A 21,715-nucleotide genomic window follows, 5' to 3' on the forward strand; every position below is an offset into this window, starting at 1 on the left:
ACGCCGGCGTCAACGGGCCTCCTAGCCCAGCGATTCCGTGGCCCACAGGGGACCAGCATGGCGCCGGAGTGCTCCATGCAGCGCTGGCGCAATACGTGGCCCTGCCCTGCCGGCCGTGGTTCCGCGCATGCGTGCAGCGGCCGCTTCCACGCCGGGCCCGCGCAACATGGCGGAGCCACACAGCAGGCCGACGCGGAAGAAGGTAGGCCCCCCACCCCCCCCGGATCGCGCGCGCCCGCCGATCGGTGACCCCCGATCACGTGCCTGGCCCTCGTGGAGGCTGCCCCCCGGAGTCTGATCCCTCCGCCCCTCCCAACCCGACGGCCACTTTGGCCATGGCTCCGAGCTTCCGCTGGGTGGAACCATATTAGAACCACGCCGATGGGAACTCGGCCAATCAACTGTGGAGAATCGCCGCGGGAGCCTCTTAGAATGGCCCCCCACCGGCGACGCCTCGATAGCGCGCGACTGCCGGCGATTCTCCGGTTGCCGGAGAATCGTGTCCAAGCGTTGCCAGCTGTCTAGGTGTCAACTCCAATGCTCCAAGCCCACGTGGGCTCAGAGAATCTTTGCCTCGTTGTCTCACTCAGATATGCATAATAGTGATCCCGCCGACAAAGGGCGGGATTCAGATCGCGACGTCTCTCGAGATCGTGTTAGATCTCACGAGGCGTGGCAAGCTGGATGGATCCTGGAAGAGGGATCTCCCGGCATCAAATGATCGCTCCGTGCAACCTTTCAGTTGCAACGTGGCAGGTGGATCACACCCTAGATTTACCAACAGCAAATGATAAGGGAGGTCCCCTTGTCACTCAAATAGTCGAGTGGCCGCTCCTCCTCCCAGTTTCTATGTTCTAATGTATTAAAACCAGCAGCCTTCACATATTCCCGCATCTGAAAGCTGTAGAAGGAACTACTGAAGGCGGAATAAAAGTTTTGCACCAGCGTCTTTGTTATTTAAAAATCTAATGCGGTCTAAGATTAAATCATATTCAACATTAATTCATTTTCAGAAAATTTACAGAAAGCGACTTAAGCTGTGAAGGATTTACAAATCCAAAAAGCAAATCAGCTGTTTATTATTTAGCTCATGCATTTTTATCTGCAATAACTTTATCTGACATAAACCAAAATATCTGCCTTGTTCTCGTCAATAGTTAACAAAATCACGCACAACGGGACTATCATCTTCACATCTGTTTTCAATATCTGATGAACCGCTTCTGTTATTACCTATCAGCATGCCATCAAGGCACATGTGACTGGACGTCTCTGTGCCAAGCTCATTCTTAGCAGTCACCCAGATGTCATGGTAAGAAGCCAGATTCGAAACCAGTACCAGGCACGAATTTGTGGTCCCATTTGTTGTGCAATTCTTCGGGTCTAAATATCTGACAGTGCAATTTCCGACAGTTCTGGAATGGACAAGAAACACCAACGTTAGAACAAAGTTGCTCATCGAGACATACGCACCACGTATATGCGCACAAATTGAACTGGAGCAGCTACGTAAGCGGTGGCGATCGCTCACCATTGGCTGGTGGCAGGATCTTCCGGTTACACAGGCATCCATGACGTGTTCCGCTGTTTGCTGGCCACGTTGCCAGGGAACCTGCCATGGCGGGGGAGGGGACCGGATGATCCCGCCAGTGGGAAGGGGCAGAAAATTCACCACCCCCCCCCCCCCCCCCCCCCCCCCCCCACCAAAGCCACAAATCTTCATTTGCCCGATTGGTTGCAGCTCCACCAATGCTTAAGAGGCACAGCACAGTTCAAGATTACTAATAATAATCTTTAGTGTCACAAGTGAATGAAATGAAATGAAAATCTCTTATTGTCACAAGTAGGCTTACATTAACACCGCGATGAAGTTACTGTGAAAAGCTCCTAGTCGCCACATTCCGGCGCTTGTTCGGGTACACGGAGGGAGCATTCAGAATGTCCAAATTACCTAACAGCACGTCTTTCGGGACTTGTGGGAGGAAACCGGGGCACCCGGGGAAAACACACCCAGACACGGGGGTGAACATGCAGACTCCGCACAGAGAGTGACTCAAGCTGCGTATCGAACCTGGGACCCTGGCACTGTGAAGCAACAGTGCTAACTACTGTGTTGCTGTGTCGCCCGATTACGCACTATGCTGACTTGGGCAGGTGTTGCTCTCTCTTCACGGCCACTGGGACCTTAGTCACAGGGACCGATTCACCAAATCTCACAGGATTAGGAGACCATCTTTATAGGACCGACTCCTACATCCCCCAGCAGAACTAGGGGGCATAGCCTCAAAATAAGGAGAATTAGATTTAGGACTGAGTTTAGGAGGAACTTCTTCACCCAAAGGGTTGTGAATCTATGGAATTCCTTGCCCAGTGAAGCAGTTGAGGCTCCTTCATCAAATGTTTTTAAGATAAAGATAGATAGTTTTTTGAAGAATAAAGGGATTAAGGGTTATGGTGTTCGGGCCGGAAAGTGGAGCTGAGTCCACAAAAGATCAGCCATGATCTCTATGAATGGTGGAGCAGGCTCGAGGGGCCAGATGGCCTACTCCTGCTCCTAGTTCTTATGTTCGCAGAGTTTTCCTGCTTTACTGCTCCTTCCACCTGGCTGGAAATGCAACAGAGCCTGTGCCCAAGATTCACGAAAGACATGGCAGTAAAATGGGAGGAGCTGTGAAAACTGGCTCCCTGGTTAACCTGTAACATCAGTCTAATAGGTGAAAAGAAAATTAATGATCAAGGTTATTTGTTGTTTAATTCCAGTTATCAGCTAAAATTTGTAAGTAATCCTTTAACACCTGTTTTGCTGCTGGCAGAAGTGATCCTCCTGACACAATTAAGCTTTCATTTATTTTCTTCAGTTGCAAATTTTCTTACCTTTCCCTTATTTAAATTGTGAGAGTCTGTGCCCTTGAATTTTCTTTTTATTTCTCCTAAGCTCCAAGGACTATGCTGCATGCAATTCCTCCTATCCATGTCTTCACTATGTCGAAATCAAAAGGTTTCTTGTCCCATCTCCCTATCAAACCCATTCTTTCTTCGGATCTCAAAGCCGGGGCATTCCTCAGAACCCTTCTGGTTCCTTTACACCTTCAATCTTTAGCTGCCTATAATGGGGAATGTGTAAGTTGGTGTTTCCAACTTGGGAAAATCAGAGGTGCACTGAACATCGTACAGCTGACAAAATAGAGTGACAAGTAAAGTTGCACAGCAAGAGTCACCCAGACTCGGAATGTGAGCTCCCTTCTCTCTCCACAGATGCCGTCTGACCTGCTGAGGTTGTCCAGCATTTCCTGTTTTTGTTTCAGGTTCCCGCAGTAATTTGCTTTCATGTTAAGGTGTTCTGTTGGGCTGTACGCCCTGCGTTATTGTTGTACCTGACCTGTTCGAGGATGACATGGCAGATGGAAAAGTGCTTCATCCTCAGTGATTACGTAGATCATACAGTGCAGTAGGAGGCCATTCAGCCCATCAACTCTGCACCGACCCACTTAAGCCCTCACTTCCACCTTATCCCCATAACCCAATAACCTTCCTAAACGTTTTTGGATACTAAGGGCAATTTAGCATGGCCAAACCACCTAACTCGCACGTCTTTGGACTGGGAGGAAACCGGAGCACCCGGAAGAAACCCACGCAACACGGGGAGAACGTGCTGATTCCACACAGGCAGTGGCCCAGCGGGGAATTGAACCTGGGACCCTGGCGCTATGAAGCCACAGTGCTAACCACTGTGCTACCGTGCTGTCCTGACCAGTGTACAGAAACACAAGTAAAAAAACATAAACCTAAGTTTGAAGGGGAAACTGGTCAAATTCAGCCTGTACAAAAGCTATCCTTGGAAAAATCAATCTTATTTTCCCATGAATTGCAGGTCAAGTATTCTTTATCTGAAACCCTTTCAGGAACGACTGCATTTTGGATTTCAGGTTATTTTGACTAGACTCCCGTGCTAAAGGTCAGCAAGCTTAAATAAAAAGTACAATTTCTGAATGTTTTCCATTTCTGGATTTACGGATAAAGGAGACGAGACCTGCATCTTAGAACATAGAACATAGAACAGTACAGCACAGAACAGGCCCTTCGGCCCTCAATGTTGTGCCGAGCCATGATCACCCTACTCAAACCCACGTATCCACCCTATACCCGTAACCCAACAACCCTCCCCTTAACCTTACTTTTATTAGGACACTACGGGCAATTTAGCATGGCCAATCCACCTAACCCGCACATCTTTGGACTGTGGGAGGAAACCGGAGCACCCGGAGGAAACCCACACACACAGGGGGAGGACGTGCAGACTCCACACAGACAGTGACCCAGCCGGGAATCGAACCTGGGACCCTGGAGCTGTGAAGCATTTATGCTAACCACCATGCTACCCTGCTGCCCCAGGGTAGTAATATAGAAATATTAATGGAGAATGGTTGGTTTCGCTTTGGGTCAGATAGATTTTTTCTACGTCCGACAGACAAAGCCACGACACGGTTTTGAAAGAACGTTAAGTTGCGAATCGGATTACTCACTCGGATATATGTAGTGTGAAGTTTGTTTCTAGATATGTTTCAGGTCCCGAGTCCCAATTACAAACGATGCTTTGTGACAAAAATGAAGTCCAGGAGGAAATGCAGTATGAAAGACGCGGCCTCTCTGGAGGAACTGGAAGAGAAAGAAGATTTCTGCCATCATTGGTGCACGAATGCATACACCACATAGAACTGTTACGGCCATTCAGCCCATCGTGTGTGTGTCCCGTCTGCAAGAACAAGTCAGATAGTCCCACTCCCAATCCCTTCCCCATAGCCCTGAGAATCATCTCTCTTCAGGCGCTTATCCAATTCCCTTTTGTTATATTCCTTTGCCGCAAAGAGAAAAGGTATGGAGGGGCCCATATCCTGGATTCTTGTAAAACGCGGCGAGAGGTTTGTCAAGGATGTTGTTCATACATTCTGCTCAAAGCCCACGCAAACTCTCTGCTGGCGTCATGGTACATCACGTGATGCAGAACCAGCAATAAATTATTCCCAGATACAGATCACCCCTCCCTCTTTACTTCATTAGAGCAATGACAGCATTGAACATTTATACAACAGATCCCCTGACATGTTATTTTTATTTTTATACATATATACAATTCAATAAGACAGTCTCTGTGGTGGACATCTCTCCTTTTTGGTAGAATTCAACATCCTTGAACTCAGCTACTTGCGACCTCAGAATGCAACACAGACTCCACCGTCTCTTGCATCATCCGTCTGTGAGGACATCCATTTTGGTCGGCATAACAGCAAAATGGACTATTATTTAAATGGTAAAAAATTGCAGCATGCTGCTGTGCAGAGAGACCCGGGAGTCCTTGTGGATGAATCGCAAAAAGTTGGTTTGCAGGTGGCAGCAAGTAATTAAGAAGGTAATCGGAATTTTGTCCTTCATTGATAGAGGGATGGAGTTTAAAAACAGGGAGGTTACGTTGCGCCAGTAGAGGGTGCTGGTGAGGCCACACCTGGAATACTGTGTACGGATTTGGTCTCCCTATCTGGCATTGAAGGGAGTGCAGAGGAGATTCACTCAGTTGATTCCGGAGTTGAGAGGATTGGCTTATGAGGAGAGACTCAGTAGACTGGGACTATACTCATTGAAATTTAGATGAATGAGGGGGGGGGGGGGGATCTTATAGAAACATACAAAGTTATAAAGGGAATAGATAGGATAGAAGCAGGGAGGTGTTTCCACTGGTGGGTGAATTTAGAACTAGGGGGCGGTGTTGGTCGGCGGTGGGATCTTTTAGTAGTCGCACCGCTGTCAATGGAATTATCCATTGCATCCACCCCAGCCCACTGGGAATCCCGTTGGGGCGTGCGCTGGGACTGGAAGGTTCCACTGGTGTGAGCAGCCGGAAGGTCTCGCCCCACATCTCTCGGTAATGCATGCAAATTATTCCTATCCGGGAGGTTGTGTGGCGCAGTCGGTAGTCCTGCCCTTGAGCAAGAGCTCCCGGTTCAAGGCCTACTCCAGGACTTGTTGGCAAGGAAGGTTCGTTCGTAAAGCAGCCACATGGCGGACTGGCCATGATAAATTGCCCTTAGTGACCAAAAAAAAAGGTTAGCAGGGATTATTGGGTTGGGGGATAGGGTGGAAGTGAGGGCTTAAATGGGTCGGCGCAGACTCGATGGGCCGAATGGCCTCCTTCTGCACTGTATGTTCTCTGTATCTTAAACAATTTGAGTATCAACCTGCAAAATCCTCCCAGAACACATCAATGGCTGACAGTAAGAGTGGGAGCCATTCTGGTCAGCCATGTTTGATGCCGATATAAACCTCTGGTAACAGGCTAGCGACCTGTTCTAGGAAAAAACAGCTACGTGAACAGACAGCAGGGTGCCATGTACAGCACGGAGTGCAGGAAGAACATCAACTCTGCATCCAGTGAATTATTTGAATGAGGTGCGCACATTGTGTAAGCATGTCTCACAAACAGGGTTTAGACAAATGGCTAAATTAATCCACATTTCCAGGTTGCTGGATAAATGTTCACCCAGTAGGTGGCAGTAATTTCCCAGCTCTCACAAGACATCTTGGGCCTTGTGAACTCAATATCGATATTGGAAAAATTGTCATTTTCACTTTCAAGAATAGTTTGCTACATTAGTAGACGTCTCGGTGAGATTTATTACTTTGTTAATGATGGGTTATATTTACAAACCGTGTTCACACATCGCGTCCTATTATTTAACCAGCTGTGAAATATTGACACATCATTTTACTCTTGCAGTTTAGGCTGCTAACTATCTGGGAGCTTCTTGTTCACCCGAACCTTGGGAAGCTTTGTAATACTTTCTTCAAGGGGCAGCACAGTAGCATGGTGGTTAGCATAAATGCTTCACAGCTCCAGGGTCCCAGGTTCGGTTCCCGGCTGGGTCACTGTCTGTACGGAGTCTGCACGTCCTCCCCGTGTGTGCGTCGGTTTCCTCCGGGTGCTCCGGTTTCCTCCCACAGTCCAAAGATGTGCGGGTTAGGTGGATTGGCCATGCTAAATTGCCCGTAGTGTCCTTAAAAGTAAGGTTAAGGGGGGGGGGGGTTGTTGGGTTACGGGTATAGGGTGGATACGTGGGCTTGAGTAGGGTGATCATTGCTCGGCACAACATCGAGGGCCAAAGGGCCTGTTCTGTGCTGTACTGTTCTATGTTCTATTGCTACCTCCAGCGCTGAGGACCCGAGTTCGAATCCCGGCTCTGGGTCACCGTCCGTGTGGAGTTTGCACATTCTCCCCATGTCTGCGTGGGTTTCACCCTCACACTCACCCCCCAAAAAATTGCAAGTTAGGTGGATTGGCCATACTAAAATTGGAAAAAATAATTGGCTACTCTGAATTTAAAAAAAAAATTCTTCTTTTAGATAAGGGCAGCATGGTAGCATGGTGGTTAGCATAAATGCTTCACAGCTCCAGGGTCCCAGGTTCGATTCCCGGCTGGGTCACTGTCTGTGCGGAGTCTGCACGTCCTCCCCGTGTGTGCGTGGGTTTCCTCCGGGTGCTCCGGTTTCCTCCCACAGTCCAAAGATGTGCGGGTTAGGTGGATTGGCCGTGCTAAATTGCCCGTAGTGTCCTAAAAAGTAAGGTTAAGGGGGGGTTGTTGGGTTACGGGTATAGGGTGGATATGTGGGTCTGATCATGGCTCGGCACAACATCGAGGGCCGAAGGGCCTGTTCTGTGCTGTACTGTTCTATGTTCTAGATTTAAATGTTTAAATTTCACTGCTGCCTCACGCGCCGAGGTCCCAGGTTCGATCCCGGCTCTGGGTCACTGTCCGTGTGGAGTTTGCACATTCTCCCTGTGTTTGTGTGAGTTTCGCCTCCACAACCCAAAGATGTGCAGGTTAGGTGGATTGGCCACGTTAAATTGCCCCTTAATTGGAAAAAATGAATTGGGTGCTCCAAAAATCTTTTTAAAGTTTAAATTTAACCTCCAATTATTTCAATATTTAAGTTTAAATTATGATAGGGAGATGAGGAGCAGAACACATGCTCCACATAGAGCAAGTGAAAATAAATATTTAGACACGGACATACTGGAAGCGATCATCTCAAAAATGATGTTAGCTGACAGCTGGGAGGACAGAGTCTACCTAACCTCCTTACGGACTGATTCAAAGCAGAGGGTGTGAGGGACATGAAAACAAAAAAGAAACTTGCGTTTATATAGCATCTTTGAGAACGTCAGGATATCCCAATGTGCCTCGCAGCCAATCTGGTACTATTCAAAGCTTGGTCGCTCTTGTTATCCAGAAAAGGAGATGGCCAATTCGCACACAGCTCCCGCAAACAACAATGTGGCGCCTCGATAAACTGTTGCTGTGAAGTTGATTGAGGGATAATTATTGGCCTGGCCAATTCAAGTCAGTAGAGCACGAGACTCTTAATCTCAGGGTCATGAGTTTGGGCCCCACGTTGGGCGCCCGTGTTTTGCTCGGTTCCTGTAGTGCAGCGGTTATCATGTTTGCTTTAAACGCAAAGGATCTTCGGTTCAAAACCAGGCAGAAACATTCACGCTGGGGATAACTCCCAGCTCCTCTTCAATATACTGCCACGGGACTTTTCACGTCCACCCAAAAAGGCCAGAAGGGTCTCGGTTTAACCTCAGTAGAATTTTCTGTGAATCCAAATTGGGGTGAACATAAAATCTAAATAAAAGCAAAGCTTTGGAAAGCCATATTTAGTCAATTGTGATAGGGAGAGTGTGCAGGCAAAGATGAGGTGCACAGCACATCAGGCGAGATATTAACTCACTCAAAACACGTTGCTTGTCCACTGTGTGTCAAGCAAACAATCAAGATGCCCAACATCTCCTTCATCAAACGTCCAACTGTCTGCTGCCTATCATTCTCAGGCAAGAAACAGTCAGTTGAAAAGTGTCCCCGATATTCTTTCACATTCATTCATACGTGCTCTGCCTAAAAGGCAGGTACCTGGCATATTGTCCGCTGATGCTTCACCCTCAGCCATTTCCTTGGCATGTTTTGTCAGTGGTGGTTTGCCAATGCCCTCCAGCCTCAGGGTCAGGGTGTGGAGGCAAGTCCCAAATCCACCACAGCCAGAAGGGGCCCTGAACCCGCACTGTTGCCATTATTCTGAACCGCATGTCAACCGCCTTCCCATGTTCCTAAAAGGCCTACTCTGGCCCTATGTTCTACCTAGCCAACTGAGCCAACTATATCACACCAAAACAGAGTTGCTTACTTATTTTTTTAAGGCAGCGAGTGAAAACAAATATTTTGTGAAAATGTGAACAATGTTGACGAGGTGACTCAACACTAAAACTTGGTACAGGACAATGAAACTAACATTCGACTGAACACACCATTTCGCACAAATGTATTTCGACTTCCATTAACTGAAATCTCATTCATCTCTTTTCTGCACTTACATCCAGCTCTGACCTCAGCCCTCTGAAGTAGCTGCAATGACTCATTGTACCAGATGTAGCAAGTCAGGTTCCCACGCACGAGATTGAATTGAGGTATGATCAGTGTTGACACTGCTTCACTCAATGCTCTGTGCTGGCTCCTTGAAACCTCTTCTTCGTTCATTCGCCAGACGATGTTGATAGCATTAATTCTGTGATCAAAAACGCAGTCTTCACTTTTCAATCGGCAGGTAGCTGAAAAAGGTTTACCGAGGTGAAGAACGGGCGAATTCAATGTCAAATGACTGCAGTTTTTCCAGAATACATCAACAGCGCCTGAAGACGAAAGCAACATATTATTAGTGATTCTTACAGATCAGTCCACACAATTGTGTAAACCTAAATCAGAATTAAAACGTTCCGAACTTCACTGACGACAATGTTCTGGAATCCGCTAAACCAGGGCGCATTGACCAAGCTGGTAGGAAACAAAGGTTAGGTTTTGTTTACGATACACAAGCTCTCCAGTCACCCCCCCCCCCCCACGCCCCACGAAGGGGTTTCCTTCCCATTCTGCACCCAGGTCAGTGTTTTTATAGTGGTGATCTAACCCCCCTGTTAAGGGTAGCCCCACCCCTTTGTTACCAGGGGAGATGGTATTCAGTGAAGGTCAAGGGGAATCCGGTAGTTGTGAAGTAGTGACCTCCATGGAGGGTTATGACACCCTCTTCCCCCCCCCCCCCCCCTCCCCCTGCCCGCAAATCCGGAGATACGTCCATGTCCATGGGCAGGTCCAAGGAACCGCCTAGTCATCTTAGCCCGGGTGCGACCATCAGGGCCCCCCCCCCCCTCTGGCATCTGGAGGAGTGCACTGAACTGGAGAGCAGCATTTCCACGCGGAGCGCCTTGGCCGAGTCGTCGGAACAGACGGTGGCTGTGGGCACTGACAACGGGCTCCTGTGGTGGCAACACGTCTACGACAGTCTCGGAAGCGGACCTCAGCAGGACCTAGTCCTGCAGCTCGGCATCCTCAATGTCCCAAACCGGCTTCTCCACGGCAGGTGCAGCTAAGACCAAAGTCGGCAGCTGGGGCGGACGTGTTAACTAGAACTGGGGACGGTTTTTGGTCTGAACCTCTGGAATCGGATCTGGGGTCTCAGGGTCATCCACATGCCGATTCGATTCGCGCCCCTGTGCACTCGATGTGAGACTGGTCCTGTCTGGGCTAACGCGACCCTCGGGATCCATGTGGCGCCCTCCCCAAAGTTGTGGACGTACACCGGGTCTCCTAGGGTGAAGGTGCGCAAAGCCATACGCCGGCCTGCGTCAGCCTCGGCTCTATCCTGGATTTTACCGCCGATGTACGGGAGAACCAAACGCAAACCCGTATGAAGGCGATGGCCCATCGGCAAATCGGCCAGAGCGGCCCCCGTCATGGCGTGCGGCCCCCGTCGGTAGCAAAATAGGTATCGCGTTGGCTGAGCCTCCCAGGACCCGGAGGTCTGTTTACTCATTCCGATTTTGAACATCTGGACTGCGTGCTCTGCTAATCATTCGTTGCTGGATGGTACGGTCATAAACGCCCAAAATTCTACACTCGTGAATGCTGTCCCATTGTCCGAGACCAGCACCTCTGGTATCCCGTGAAAGATAGCCGCGGCCTGTCGATGGTGGCTCAAGCTCTCGTACTTTCCATTTTATGGATCTCCATCCACTTTGAGTGACATCTGCGATGATGAGGAACATTGCTGCCTGGAACGGTCCGGCAAAGTCTATGTGGAGGCGGGACCAAGGGCGACCCGACTATTCCCATGGGTGGAGCAGCGTTGCCAGCGGTAGCTTCTGGTGCTCCCGGCACTGAGCACAACACTGGGCCACCTTCTGACCCCTCCAAAGGGTCTCCCTCCTCGACCCCGCACCCGGTCGGGGTTTTTACACGAGTGATCTAACTCCCTGTTTAGGGAAGGCTCCCCCACCTCGTTATTGGGGTAGACCGTATTTAGTGTAGAGGTCACAGAGAATCTGGTAGTCCTGCATAGTGACCTCCATGAGGGTTGTAAAAAATTTTTGTATACTTGTCGAAGAAGACTTGTTCAAACAGAATAACTGATCATTCACCTCATGCAGTTTGTGAGACTTTGGTCCAAATTTAATCCAGGCGATAGGGATCTTGCCCACGGTCTGCCAGTGAGACTCCCTGGTCGGGTCCTTTGGGGAAGGCTCATCGTAGTAAGTGACCAATAGTGGGCCTTCCCCAGGATCAAGGAGCCTGGGTACAGACTTCCCTGCCCCCCCCCCCCCCCAGGTGGTAGCTGTCAGTAATGCACCCACCAGAGGCCCATGATTAGTAGGGTGCCAGGCCCCATGTCAGTGAGGGCAGGAGGGAGTTTGTTGGCTCAGGATATGCTATTGGGCGAAGGGAAGGGAGAAAGGTCAGATTTGTGAGGCAAGTTACCTTCAATTCACTGCTTTTGGATGGAAAGGAACCAAAAGGCTTATCACCACATGATCAGACTCCCAAGGCCGACCCCCGCCATGCTATCCAACCACTCCCACACCGCCAAGCCTAATTCACCCCTTACCATCACAATGTGATTTGCTGACCGAAATTGTTCAAATAATGCCGTTTTGTTTCAGTGTTTATGGAATCGGCCTTATTGTACATCACAAACTAGCTGTCCAGCCATAGAACAGTACAGCACAGAACAGGCCCTTCGGCCCTCGATGTTGTGCCGAGCAATGATCACCCTACTCAAACCCACATATCCACCCTATACCCGTAACCCAACAACCCCCCCTTAACCTTACTTTTTAGGAAACTACGGGCAATTTAGCATGGCCAATCCACCTAACCCACACATTTTTGGACTGTGGGAGGAAACCGGAGCACCCGGAGGAAACCCACGCAGACACGGGGAGGACGTGCAGACTCCGCACAGACAGTGACCCAGCCGGGAATCGAACCTGGGACCCTGGAGCTGTGAAGCATTTATGCTAACCACCATGCTACCAATTGAGCTAAACTAGCCAGGAGCCATGGATCACCTGAGACTAGGGCAACTTTACATGAAATAATATTTTTCAAAAAAATTAGATACAGGAAATAACTTTGATCTGTATGACCCAATTGTCACACCCTCGGGATATTCCAAAGCATTTCAGGACCAACTATTTTTGGGTCAGAATTAGATTATAAGCAAACACAATAGCCATTTAAAATTTAACAAGGCCCCAGAAACAATTATCCAAGTAAGCGACTAGTTAATTATCTTTGACTAACTTTGTGCCGATTTTAATCTAATCCAAGGTGATTTTCACACATCCCCACTGAGCCACAACAAAACCACACTTCAGTCTTGACGTTATACAGTGATGAAACTGAAGTGGTTCCTCATTCCGAACCGATTTGCAAAATCCCATCCTTTTTATTTTAAATTTAGAGTACATGATTATTTTTTTTCTAATTAAGGGACAATTTAACATGGCCAATCCACCTAACCTCCACATCTTTGGATCGTGGGGTGAAACCCACGCAGACACGGGGAGAATGTGCAAACTCCACACGGACAGTGACCCAGGGCCAAGACTTGAACCCGGGTCCTCAGCCCCGCAGTCCAAAATCCTATCCTTTTAACACCTGCAAACACACTTTAGACTAACCATTTCCCTTGAAGATCAAAAGGCAAAAAGCGTCCCTTAAATCTCAGCATCAGCTTGGCTCAGTTAGTGGTACTTGCCCTTGTGAATCAGGAAGGCATGAGCTGGAGTCCTACTTTGACCAATATAAATGCCTCTAGAGCTCATTAATGATTGCAGTGTGCACTGGCCACTCTATACACCCAAGCCCATGCCAGCTGAAATAGATCAGTGCTATAGTCACTGAGGAGTGCATTATCAGCACCAGCATTTATAGCTTGCTCACGATAAGCCATTGAGCAGCAAACATTTAGGTTTAACAATGTTTGTAACCGGCACCTCTAAACATCCACTCATAAATACCAGCAAAGTACCATAAAAAAATTAATTGGCTTCAGCTAAGTACCTGGACTATAATTATTCATATTCTCTTGCGCTGCATTATACACGGCAGTGTAACTGAACACAGAATAACTACTGTCAGCAACATCAGTGAACAGTGCCAACTATCATCCACTCTTTGTTCTGGAAAAAAAGACTAAGCCATGTATTGTTTTTGGCTCCAATGGGCCGTAGAATCCCAACAAGTGCAGAAGGAGGCCATTTGGCTCAACGAGTCTGCCTGGACCCTCTGAAAAAGCTCCCTATCTAGGCCCATACCCCCATCCTATCCCCATAACCCCACCTAACCTGCACATCCCTGGACACTAAGGGCAATTTATCATGGCCGATCCACCTAACCTGCACACCATTGTGCAGTGGGTAGAAACCAAAGCACCCGGAGAAAACCCACGCAGAAACAGGGAGAACGTGAAAACTCCACACAGACAGTGACCCAAGGCTGGAATCGAACCCGGGTCCCTGGCAGCAGTGCTAACCACTTTGCCAAAACCTTTAGATGTCTGTACAGTTCTGTGAACTTTTGTGGTTGTTAAGATATACTCCATCAACCTGATTCTTGTGCTTGCCAGGAATAGCACGGCAGCACAGTGGTTACACTGTGGCTTCACAGCGCCAGGGACTCGGGTTCAATTCCCGGCTAGGGTCACTGTCTGTGCGGAGTCTGCACGTTCTCCCTGTGTCTACGTGGGTTTCCTCCGGGTGCTCCAGTTTCCTCCCACAAGTCCCGAAAGACGTGCTGTTGGGTAATTTGGACATTCTGAATTCTCCCTCCGTGCACCCGAACAGGTGCCAGAATGTGGCGACTAGGGGATTTTCACAGTAACCTCATTGTAGTGATAATGTAAGCCTACTTGTCAATAAAGATTATTATTATTATTATTAGTTTCAATACAATTGCAGGCTGATTGATTTTGCAACTTGCTAAGACTTCCAGTAAACCAGAATGTGTTCATCGCCAACTGCTCCCTCAAATATGCAGACAACCCGTCCATACATTCCTCTGGATTTAATGTGATTCAGGAAGTAATAACAACAGGGCAGGAGATGAAATATAAACATGCATATGGTTCCAGGATGGTTTAGATCATTGTCTGCCTGAGCAGCAATGACACTAGTGCAATTCTAAACCAGAGACTAGATTAAATCTCCTTATTTCTTTTCACAAGCCAACACCACCAGCCAGACACAATTTGAAAATAAAAACAGAAAATGTTACTACCCAGCAGGTCAAACACCATCTGTGGTGAGAGAAACAAAGTTAGTGTTTCAGGTCGATGAACTCTCGGCAGAACTGGGACAAATTTGAAATGTATTTTAAGGTTTTAAGGGATCTTGGACTTGGAGCTGACAACCTCTGCTTGCTTTTCCTTGGCTGTCACCTTTTAGTTTTTTCATTCATGGGATATGATAGCACAGTGGTTGGCACTGTTGCTTCACAGCGCCAGGGTCCCAGGTTCGATTCCCAGCTTGGGTCACTGTCTGTGCGGAGTTTGCACGTTCTCCCCGTGTCTGCGTGGATTTCCTCCGGTTGCTCCGGTTTCATCCGCAAGTCCCAAAAGACGTGCTGTTAGGTGAATTGGACATTCTGAATTCTCCCTCTGTGTACCTGAACAGGCGACGGAGTGTGGCGACTAGGGAATTTTCACAGTAACTTCATTGCAGTGTTAATGTAAGCCTACTTGTGACAATAATAAAGATTATTATTATATGTACATCATTGGCAAGGCCAGCATTTATTGCCCATTCTAAACTAGTCTTGAGAAGGTGGTGCTCAGCCATCCTTTTGAACGCTATTGTCTAATTTTAAATCCATTGATGGTCTTTCCCCCACCCCAGGGGCGCGATTCTCCCAGAGGGGGAGAAATCGTAAGGCTGGCGTCAAATCCGGGCGGGTTTGACGCCAGCCTCCCCCTCACCGACCGGGAACCGATTCTGGTCCCCGGTCGGGGCTAGCATGCCGCCGCCGTAAACTCCGGCATCGCGGGCTTAACGAATTTCGTTAAGCCCGCTTGCCAGATTTTGCGCCGGCTGACGCGTCATATGACGTCAGCCGTGCATGCGCGGATTGGAAGACTCCAACCCGCGCATGCGCGGGCCGGGATGCCCCTCAGCCGCCCTGCAAAGTGATACAGCGGGGCGGCGGAGGGACAAAGAGTGCGCGGACATCGGACCCGCTGCCCGCGATCGGTGCCCACCGATCGCAGGCCCATGGCACCCTTGGCACGGCCGTGGTACTGCCGTGCCAATCGGTGCCATGGTTTTAAAAATCGGGACTTTACGGCCGTTTTTACGAACGGCCAGACCAGGTGTGTTTGCCGTTCGTAAAAACAGCCGTAAAGGGCTGGGAACTCGGCCCATCGGACAGCTGAGAATCGCTGCTGGCCGTAAAAAAACGGCGGCAGCGATTCGTATCGGGAGTCGGGCGTGGGGGGGGGGGGAGAATAGCGGGAGGGCGTCGGACTAGCGTGGCCGTAAAATTTTACGAGCCACGCTATTCTCCGCACCGTCGTGAGTGCGGAGAATTGCGCCCCAGATCTTTGGAATCCTCTGACTCTAGCATTTGGTGGCTTTCTGCAGTTCACCATGTTCAGAGATTCTATCCCTAAACCCCTCTGTTACTCCATCCCCTTCCCCTCTTTGAAGACCATCTTTAAAACGGATCTTTCTGGCTCGGTGTTTGGTGGCCTATGGTAGATTTTGGTTGTGGAGGTGGGTGGCTCGAGACAGAAAATTTCCCGTCTTGGCAAACCTGCCTCAGTAAAACATACCGCAAATCACGAGACCTTTGCTCTGTTGGGGCAGATGCAGCATGGAGTTACGCCTGCCTATTCCAGCAACAGAGATGTATTGATACAGAGCACAGGCAACCTCAAGGGAGGGTGAGTGCTGAAGTGGGCTGGTTAGAAGGTACGTTTTAGGTTCTCTGGGGCTTTGTCCCAGTTCTTTGAATCCTTTGACAACCTCTTTAAGCTTCAAATGTTGGACTCATAACCCTCTGTTGAGATAATTATAGCTTTTTAAACTGAGCCAATGAACAACCCTTAGGGAAATGTCAAAAAGATCTCTATTATAGATCATAGAATCTACAGTGCAGAAGGAGGCCATTCGGCCCATCGAGTCTTCACCGGCTCTTGGAAAGAGCACCCTACCCAAGGTCAGCACCTCCACCCTATCCCCATAACCCAGCAACCCCACCCAACACTAAGGGCAATTTTTGGACACTAAGGGCAATTTATCATGGCCAATCCACCTAACCTGCACATCTTTGGACTGTGGGAGGAAACCGGAGCACCCGGAGGAAACCCACGCACACACGGGGAGGATGTGCAGACTCCGCACAGACAGTGACCCAAGCCGGAATCAAACCTGGGACCCTGGAGCTGTGAAGCAATTGTGCTATCCACAATGCTACCGCGCTATTAAAACTGCTCTAACAAATGCTTCACCCGATGGCCTGTCAATCAAAGCAGTCCAGCAGAGTTTTGTTTTTCAACAATAACTGACAGCTTTGGCTTTTTAAAAATAGTTTTAAAAGCAGATAATTGTGGAAAACACTTCATGTCATGACAATTAAACCAACCTTATCCTCCTCCTTCAATTGTGTTCATGTCTATGCTGTAAATTTCTTCCACACTATGAGTTAAGGCCCTTACAAAAAGTCAAAATGTGATCTATGTGAACAAATAGCATGGCAGAGTTTGGTATCCCTCATTGTATGAATCACACTCCACCTTGTTTCCCCTACTGGCAAAAATGAGATCTGTTGGAAATGGGCTGTGGGACTTCTGCATCTAGGTCCCTCTGGTCATTTTAATAGGTCCAGAGTATTCCCAACTCTGTGAAATTCCGGCACCAACATGGCATCCATTTTAGTCTGTGAAGCACCTTGGGTATTTTGTGGTGATGATAATGGTACAAGATAAAGGATTTTTAAAACAAAATGTCAGCATCAGCATCATTACTGCTGCAGCAATTTCCAACATGTTGCAAAATAGTAGCTTGGTAATAGATTATATCTCGTTCTAATTTTTCTTTTGTTATGTTTTCATGGGATACGGTGTCCGTGGCATTGCCAGTATTTGTTGCCGATCTCTGATTGCCCTTGAGCTGACAGCAGCAGCCACACCGCTGTGAGTCGGGAGTCACATGTCGGCCAGACTGGGTAAGGACGGCAGATTTCCTTCCCCAAAGGACATTAGTGAACCAGATGGGTTTTTACCATAATCGATAAGTTGTGACTGTCAGCATGCTGGAGACTAGCCTTATATTCAAAATTTATTAATTGAATTTAAGTTCAACTCAATTTAGTTCTAAATTTTATACAGTTGTTGAAAAACCATGAGTTCGGTATCTTACCTGCGCCAATGAAGGGGACCAGCAGAAACAAAACGTTCAGCTTTGAGAAGCACACATTGGCTGCCATGTTTATAATTGTTCTCAAAAATCTAAAAGTAACAGCAAGAATAGGAACATGCTAACTCAAGTAATATGCAAAAATGTTTCTGTGAACCAATTAATCGAAGATTGACATTTTTCCAAGATCAGGTGTTATGCGAGCTTGCTTTCATCATCAATTGAAACAGTACAATTTCCATGTGCTTCAGTGATTGAACAGATCAAATTTAAATCACCATGAAAATATTTAGCAATTCCAGCTTGCCCGCAGCTTTACAGCGTCTAAGTAGTTCGCTTGGGAACCAAGGGCATTCTTTGGATACACCAATTCCTCACACGTCCTATTAACCCAAGTCACTTCATAGAATTTACAGTGCAGAAGGAGGCCATTCGGCCCATCGAGTCTGCACCGGCTCTTGGAAAGAGCACCCTACCCAAGGTCAACACCTTCACCCAATCCCCATAACCCAGTAACCCCACCCAACACTAAGGGCAATTTTGGACACTAAGGGCAATTTAGCATGGCCAATCCACCTAACCTGCACATCTTTTGAATTGTGGGAGGAAACCGGAGCACCCGGCGGAAACCCACGCACACATGGGGAGGATGTGCAGACTCCGCACAAACAGTGACCCAAGCTGGAATCGAACCTGGGACCCTGGAGCTGTGAAGCAATTATGCTATCCACAATGCTACCGTGCTGCCCCTAGATTACCGTGCCGTACCCACGCCCGCCACTCTTCTGCTGAAGATCTGGTGGGGGTATGGGAGACCCATCGCATGAGATTTGCTGCCATAAACACATATTCTGGATAAATGAACACGCTCAAAAGTATTGCGTCGATCAGATACCTCCGAGGAAGAAGTGAAAAATGAAAATCGCTTATTGTCACGAGTAGGCTTCAAATGAAGTTACTGTGAAAAGCCCCTAGTTGCCACATTCCGGCACCTGTTCAGAGAGGCTGTTACAGGAATCGAACCGTGCTGCTGGCCTGCTTTCAAAGACAGCGATTTAGCCCAGTGTGCTAAACAGCCCCTGATTGTTTCCAGAATTTATTCATTGGATAGGCCAGCATTTATTGCTCATTTCGATTCCCCTTGAACCAAGAGCAATTTAGAGTCAAGCACAATCTTGTGCTGTGGGTCGGGAGTTACATGTAGGCCAGACCAGGTAAGGGCGGCAGATTTCCTTCCCCGTAGGACATTGGTGAACCAGATGCGTTTGACAACAATTGATGATAATTAGATGATCAGCATATGGAGACTAGCTTTACATTTCAAATCTATTAATTGAAGTTGAATTGAGTTATTTAAATTTATTCAATTGTTGAATGAACCAAATGGGTTTTTACAACAAGCAACCATGGTTTAAATTGAATTGAATTTGATCTATCAACACGTGTACCTAGCTACAGTGAAAAGTATTGTTCTGCGTACAGGCCAGACAGATCATTCCATACATGAAAAACATAGGACATGCATAAATACACAATGTAAATACATAGACACAGGCATCGGGAGAAGCATACAGAGTGTAGTGCTACTCAGTAAAGAAGATGTGTGACGCGATCAGGTCAGTCTATAAGAGGGTCATTCAGGAGTCTGGTAACAGTGGGGAAGAAGCTGTTTTTGAATCCGTTGGTGCGTGTTCTCAGGCTTTTGTATCTCCTGCCCGATGGAAGAAGGTAGAAGAGAGAATAAGCCAGGTGGGAGGGGTCTTTGATTATGCTGCCCGCTTTCCCAAGGCAGCGGGAGGTGTAGACAGAGTCAATGGATGGGAGGTGGCTTTGTGTGATGGACTAAATGCTGTTCACGACTCTCTGGTTTCTTATGGTCTTGGGCTGAGCAGTTGCCATACCAGGCTGTGGTGCAGCCAGACAGGTTGCTTTCTATGGTGCACCTGTAAAAATTGGTAAGAATCAGTGTGGACATGCCACATTTCCTTAGTTTCCTGAGGAAGTATAGGCGCTGTTGTGCTTTCTTGGTCGTAGCGCGACGTGGGTGGACCAGGACAGATTGTTGGTGATGTGCACCCCTAGGAAACTGAAGCGGTCAACCATCACCATCTAGGGGCGGCACCATGGTACAGTGGCTAGCACTGCTTCCTCACGGCGCCGAGGTCCCGGGTTCCAATTGCCCCTTAATTGGAAAAAAAATTGGATACTCTTGAATTTATAAAAAAACATCTCCACCTCGGCACCATTGATGCAGACAGGGGCCTATATGACACTTTGCTTCCTGAAGCCAATGACCAGCTCTTTAGTTTTGCTGACGGTGAGGGAGAGATTGTGGTCGTTCAACCACATGGTTTCATAGTCATCATTAGACATTTAATTCCAGATTTTTATTGAATTCAATAAAACAGTGGGATTCGAACCTAAGTCCCCAGAGCATTACCCGGGCTCTCTGTATCACTACTCCAGTGATAATACCACTAGGCCATCACCTTCCTGCTCATTGGTGCAAAACCTATTTATTACAGATCTAAGCGGCTGATTTGCCTGGAAACTTCTATGCCGCTTGTAAAGGGACAGTTTAACTTGCATTCTTCAGCTACAGACTGGATGCTAAACAGGCGAGAGGCAAACAGTACTTTTCCACCTCAATCTCCGATAACTTCACTGCATGTGTTTTGAAGTACTTACAGCACAGGAATAGACCATTTCTCCAACAGATCCATGCTAGTATTTATGTTCCGTATGAGCCTTAAACATTTCAGCAATATTTTTGTTGCACTTCTACAAACTCAGCAACACTCTGAAGGCCATTCGCAGCCAAGGGCAGCAGGGTATTGCACCAAGCTACAGGGGAAGAATGTACAGCGTCACTCATTAAAACAGCTTTGGTAAAGGGAGCTCCAAGCGAACATCTTGCAATATAGCTGCCCATCACCTTCCTGCTCGTGCTCCCATTGGTGTAAAACCTACCGCAGCACGGTAGCACAGTGGTTAGCACAATTACTTCACAGCTCCAGGGTTCCAGGTTTGATTCCCGGGTCCAAAAATGTTAAGTGGGGTTACGGGGGTAGGGTGGCGGAGTGGGCTTGAGTAGGGTGCTCTTTCCAAGGGCCGGTGCAGATACGCTGGGCCGAATGGCTTCCTTCTGCACTGTAAAATCTGTGATCTATGAGCTCACGTCGTAGCAATTCCTTACAAAACCCACTGCTTCACTTTAACAGCCTTTGTACCTCTGTATCTCTTGCTTTGCCTCTCCTGTGCCACTTTGCACACTCTTCAATGCACAGGCCCTACTCTCAGCCATTCTATCTTGCTGCAGAGCTAATTGACTCACAATGCCGGTCATATCCAGACGGCTTGGATTAGTGAGACTATCATAAGCTCTGTTCAAAGAACAGGCACTGTTCTATTAAACACATTGCTCCCACACAGGTAAGATCTTGGCACAAGAACCATAGAATTCCTACAATGCAGAAGGAGGCCATTCAGCCCATCGAGTCTGCACCGACCCTCTGAAAGAGCACCCGACCTAGGCCCCCCCCCCCCCCACTCTATCCCTGTAACCCCACCTAACCTGCACATCTTTGGACTGTGGGAGGAAACCGTAGCACCCGGAGGAAACCCACGCAGACACGGGGAGAACGTGCAGACTCCACGCAGACAGTGACCCAAGGTCGTAATTGAACCCGGGTCCCTGGTACAATAAGGTAGCAGTGCTAACCCCATATTTGGTAGATTTTGGTATGTATAATCCATCTGAATCCTATTTCCAGTTAAGGTTTTTTGGGGAACATATGGCAGCAATGCTTTTTGGGCGTGATTTAATGGAAAACAGAGTCTTGTTTTGGGCGCGTTTAACAGGGTACGTCCCGGCACCTGCAGCACCGAGAATGGCCCTGCTATTAAACAAGACTCTGCTCCTTTTAT

The 21,715-nt window shown here is 48.1% G+C and overlaps 1 protein-coding gene across 1 annotated transcript in view; it reads right to left on the minus strand.

The window, feature by feature from the left end:
* The window catches only part of LOC119953776 (interleukin-6 receptor subunit beta-like), a 56,579-nt gene extending 36,037 nt beyond the window's left edge, over positions 1-20,542 (minus strand). Inside the window, exons 1-5 of the mRNA XM_038778392.1 lie at positions 20,477-20,542; positions 17,792-17,880; positions 9,419-9,733; positions 4,524-4,656; positions 1,234-1,415 (exon numbers count right to left, since the gene is read on the minus strand). Coding sequence (XP_038634320.1) covers positions 1,234-1,415; positions 4,524-4,656; positions 9,419-9,733; positions 17,792-17,880; positions 20,477-20,511 — 754 coding nt within the window. The 5' untranslated portion in view covers positions 20,512-20,542. The remainder of the gene's footprint in view (positions 1-1,233; positions 1,416-4,523; positions 4,657-9,418; positions 9,734-17,791; positions 17,881-20,476) is intronic.
* Between the last annotated feature and the right edge of the window lie 1,173 nt (positions 20,543-21,715).

Source organism: Scyliorhinus canicula, chromosome 18 (genome assembly GCF_902713615.1).
Source record: "Scyliorhinus canicula chromosome 18, sScyCan1.1, whole genome shotgun sequence".
In the NCBI taxonomy this organism is placed as follows: domain Eukaryota; kingdom Metazoa; phylum Chordata; class Chondrichthyes; order Carcharhiniformes; family Scyliorhinidae; genus Scyliorhinus; species Scyliorhinus canicula.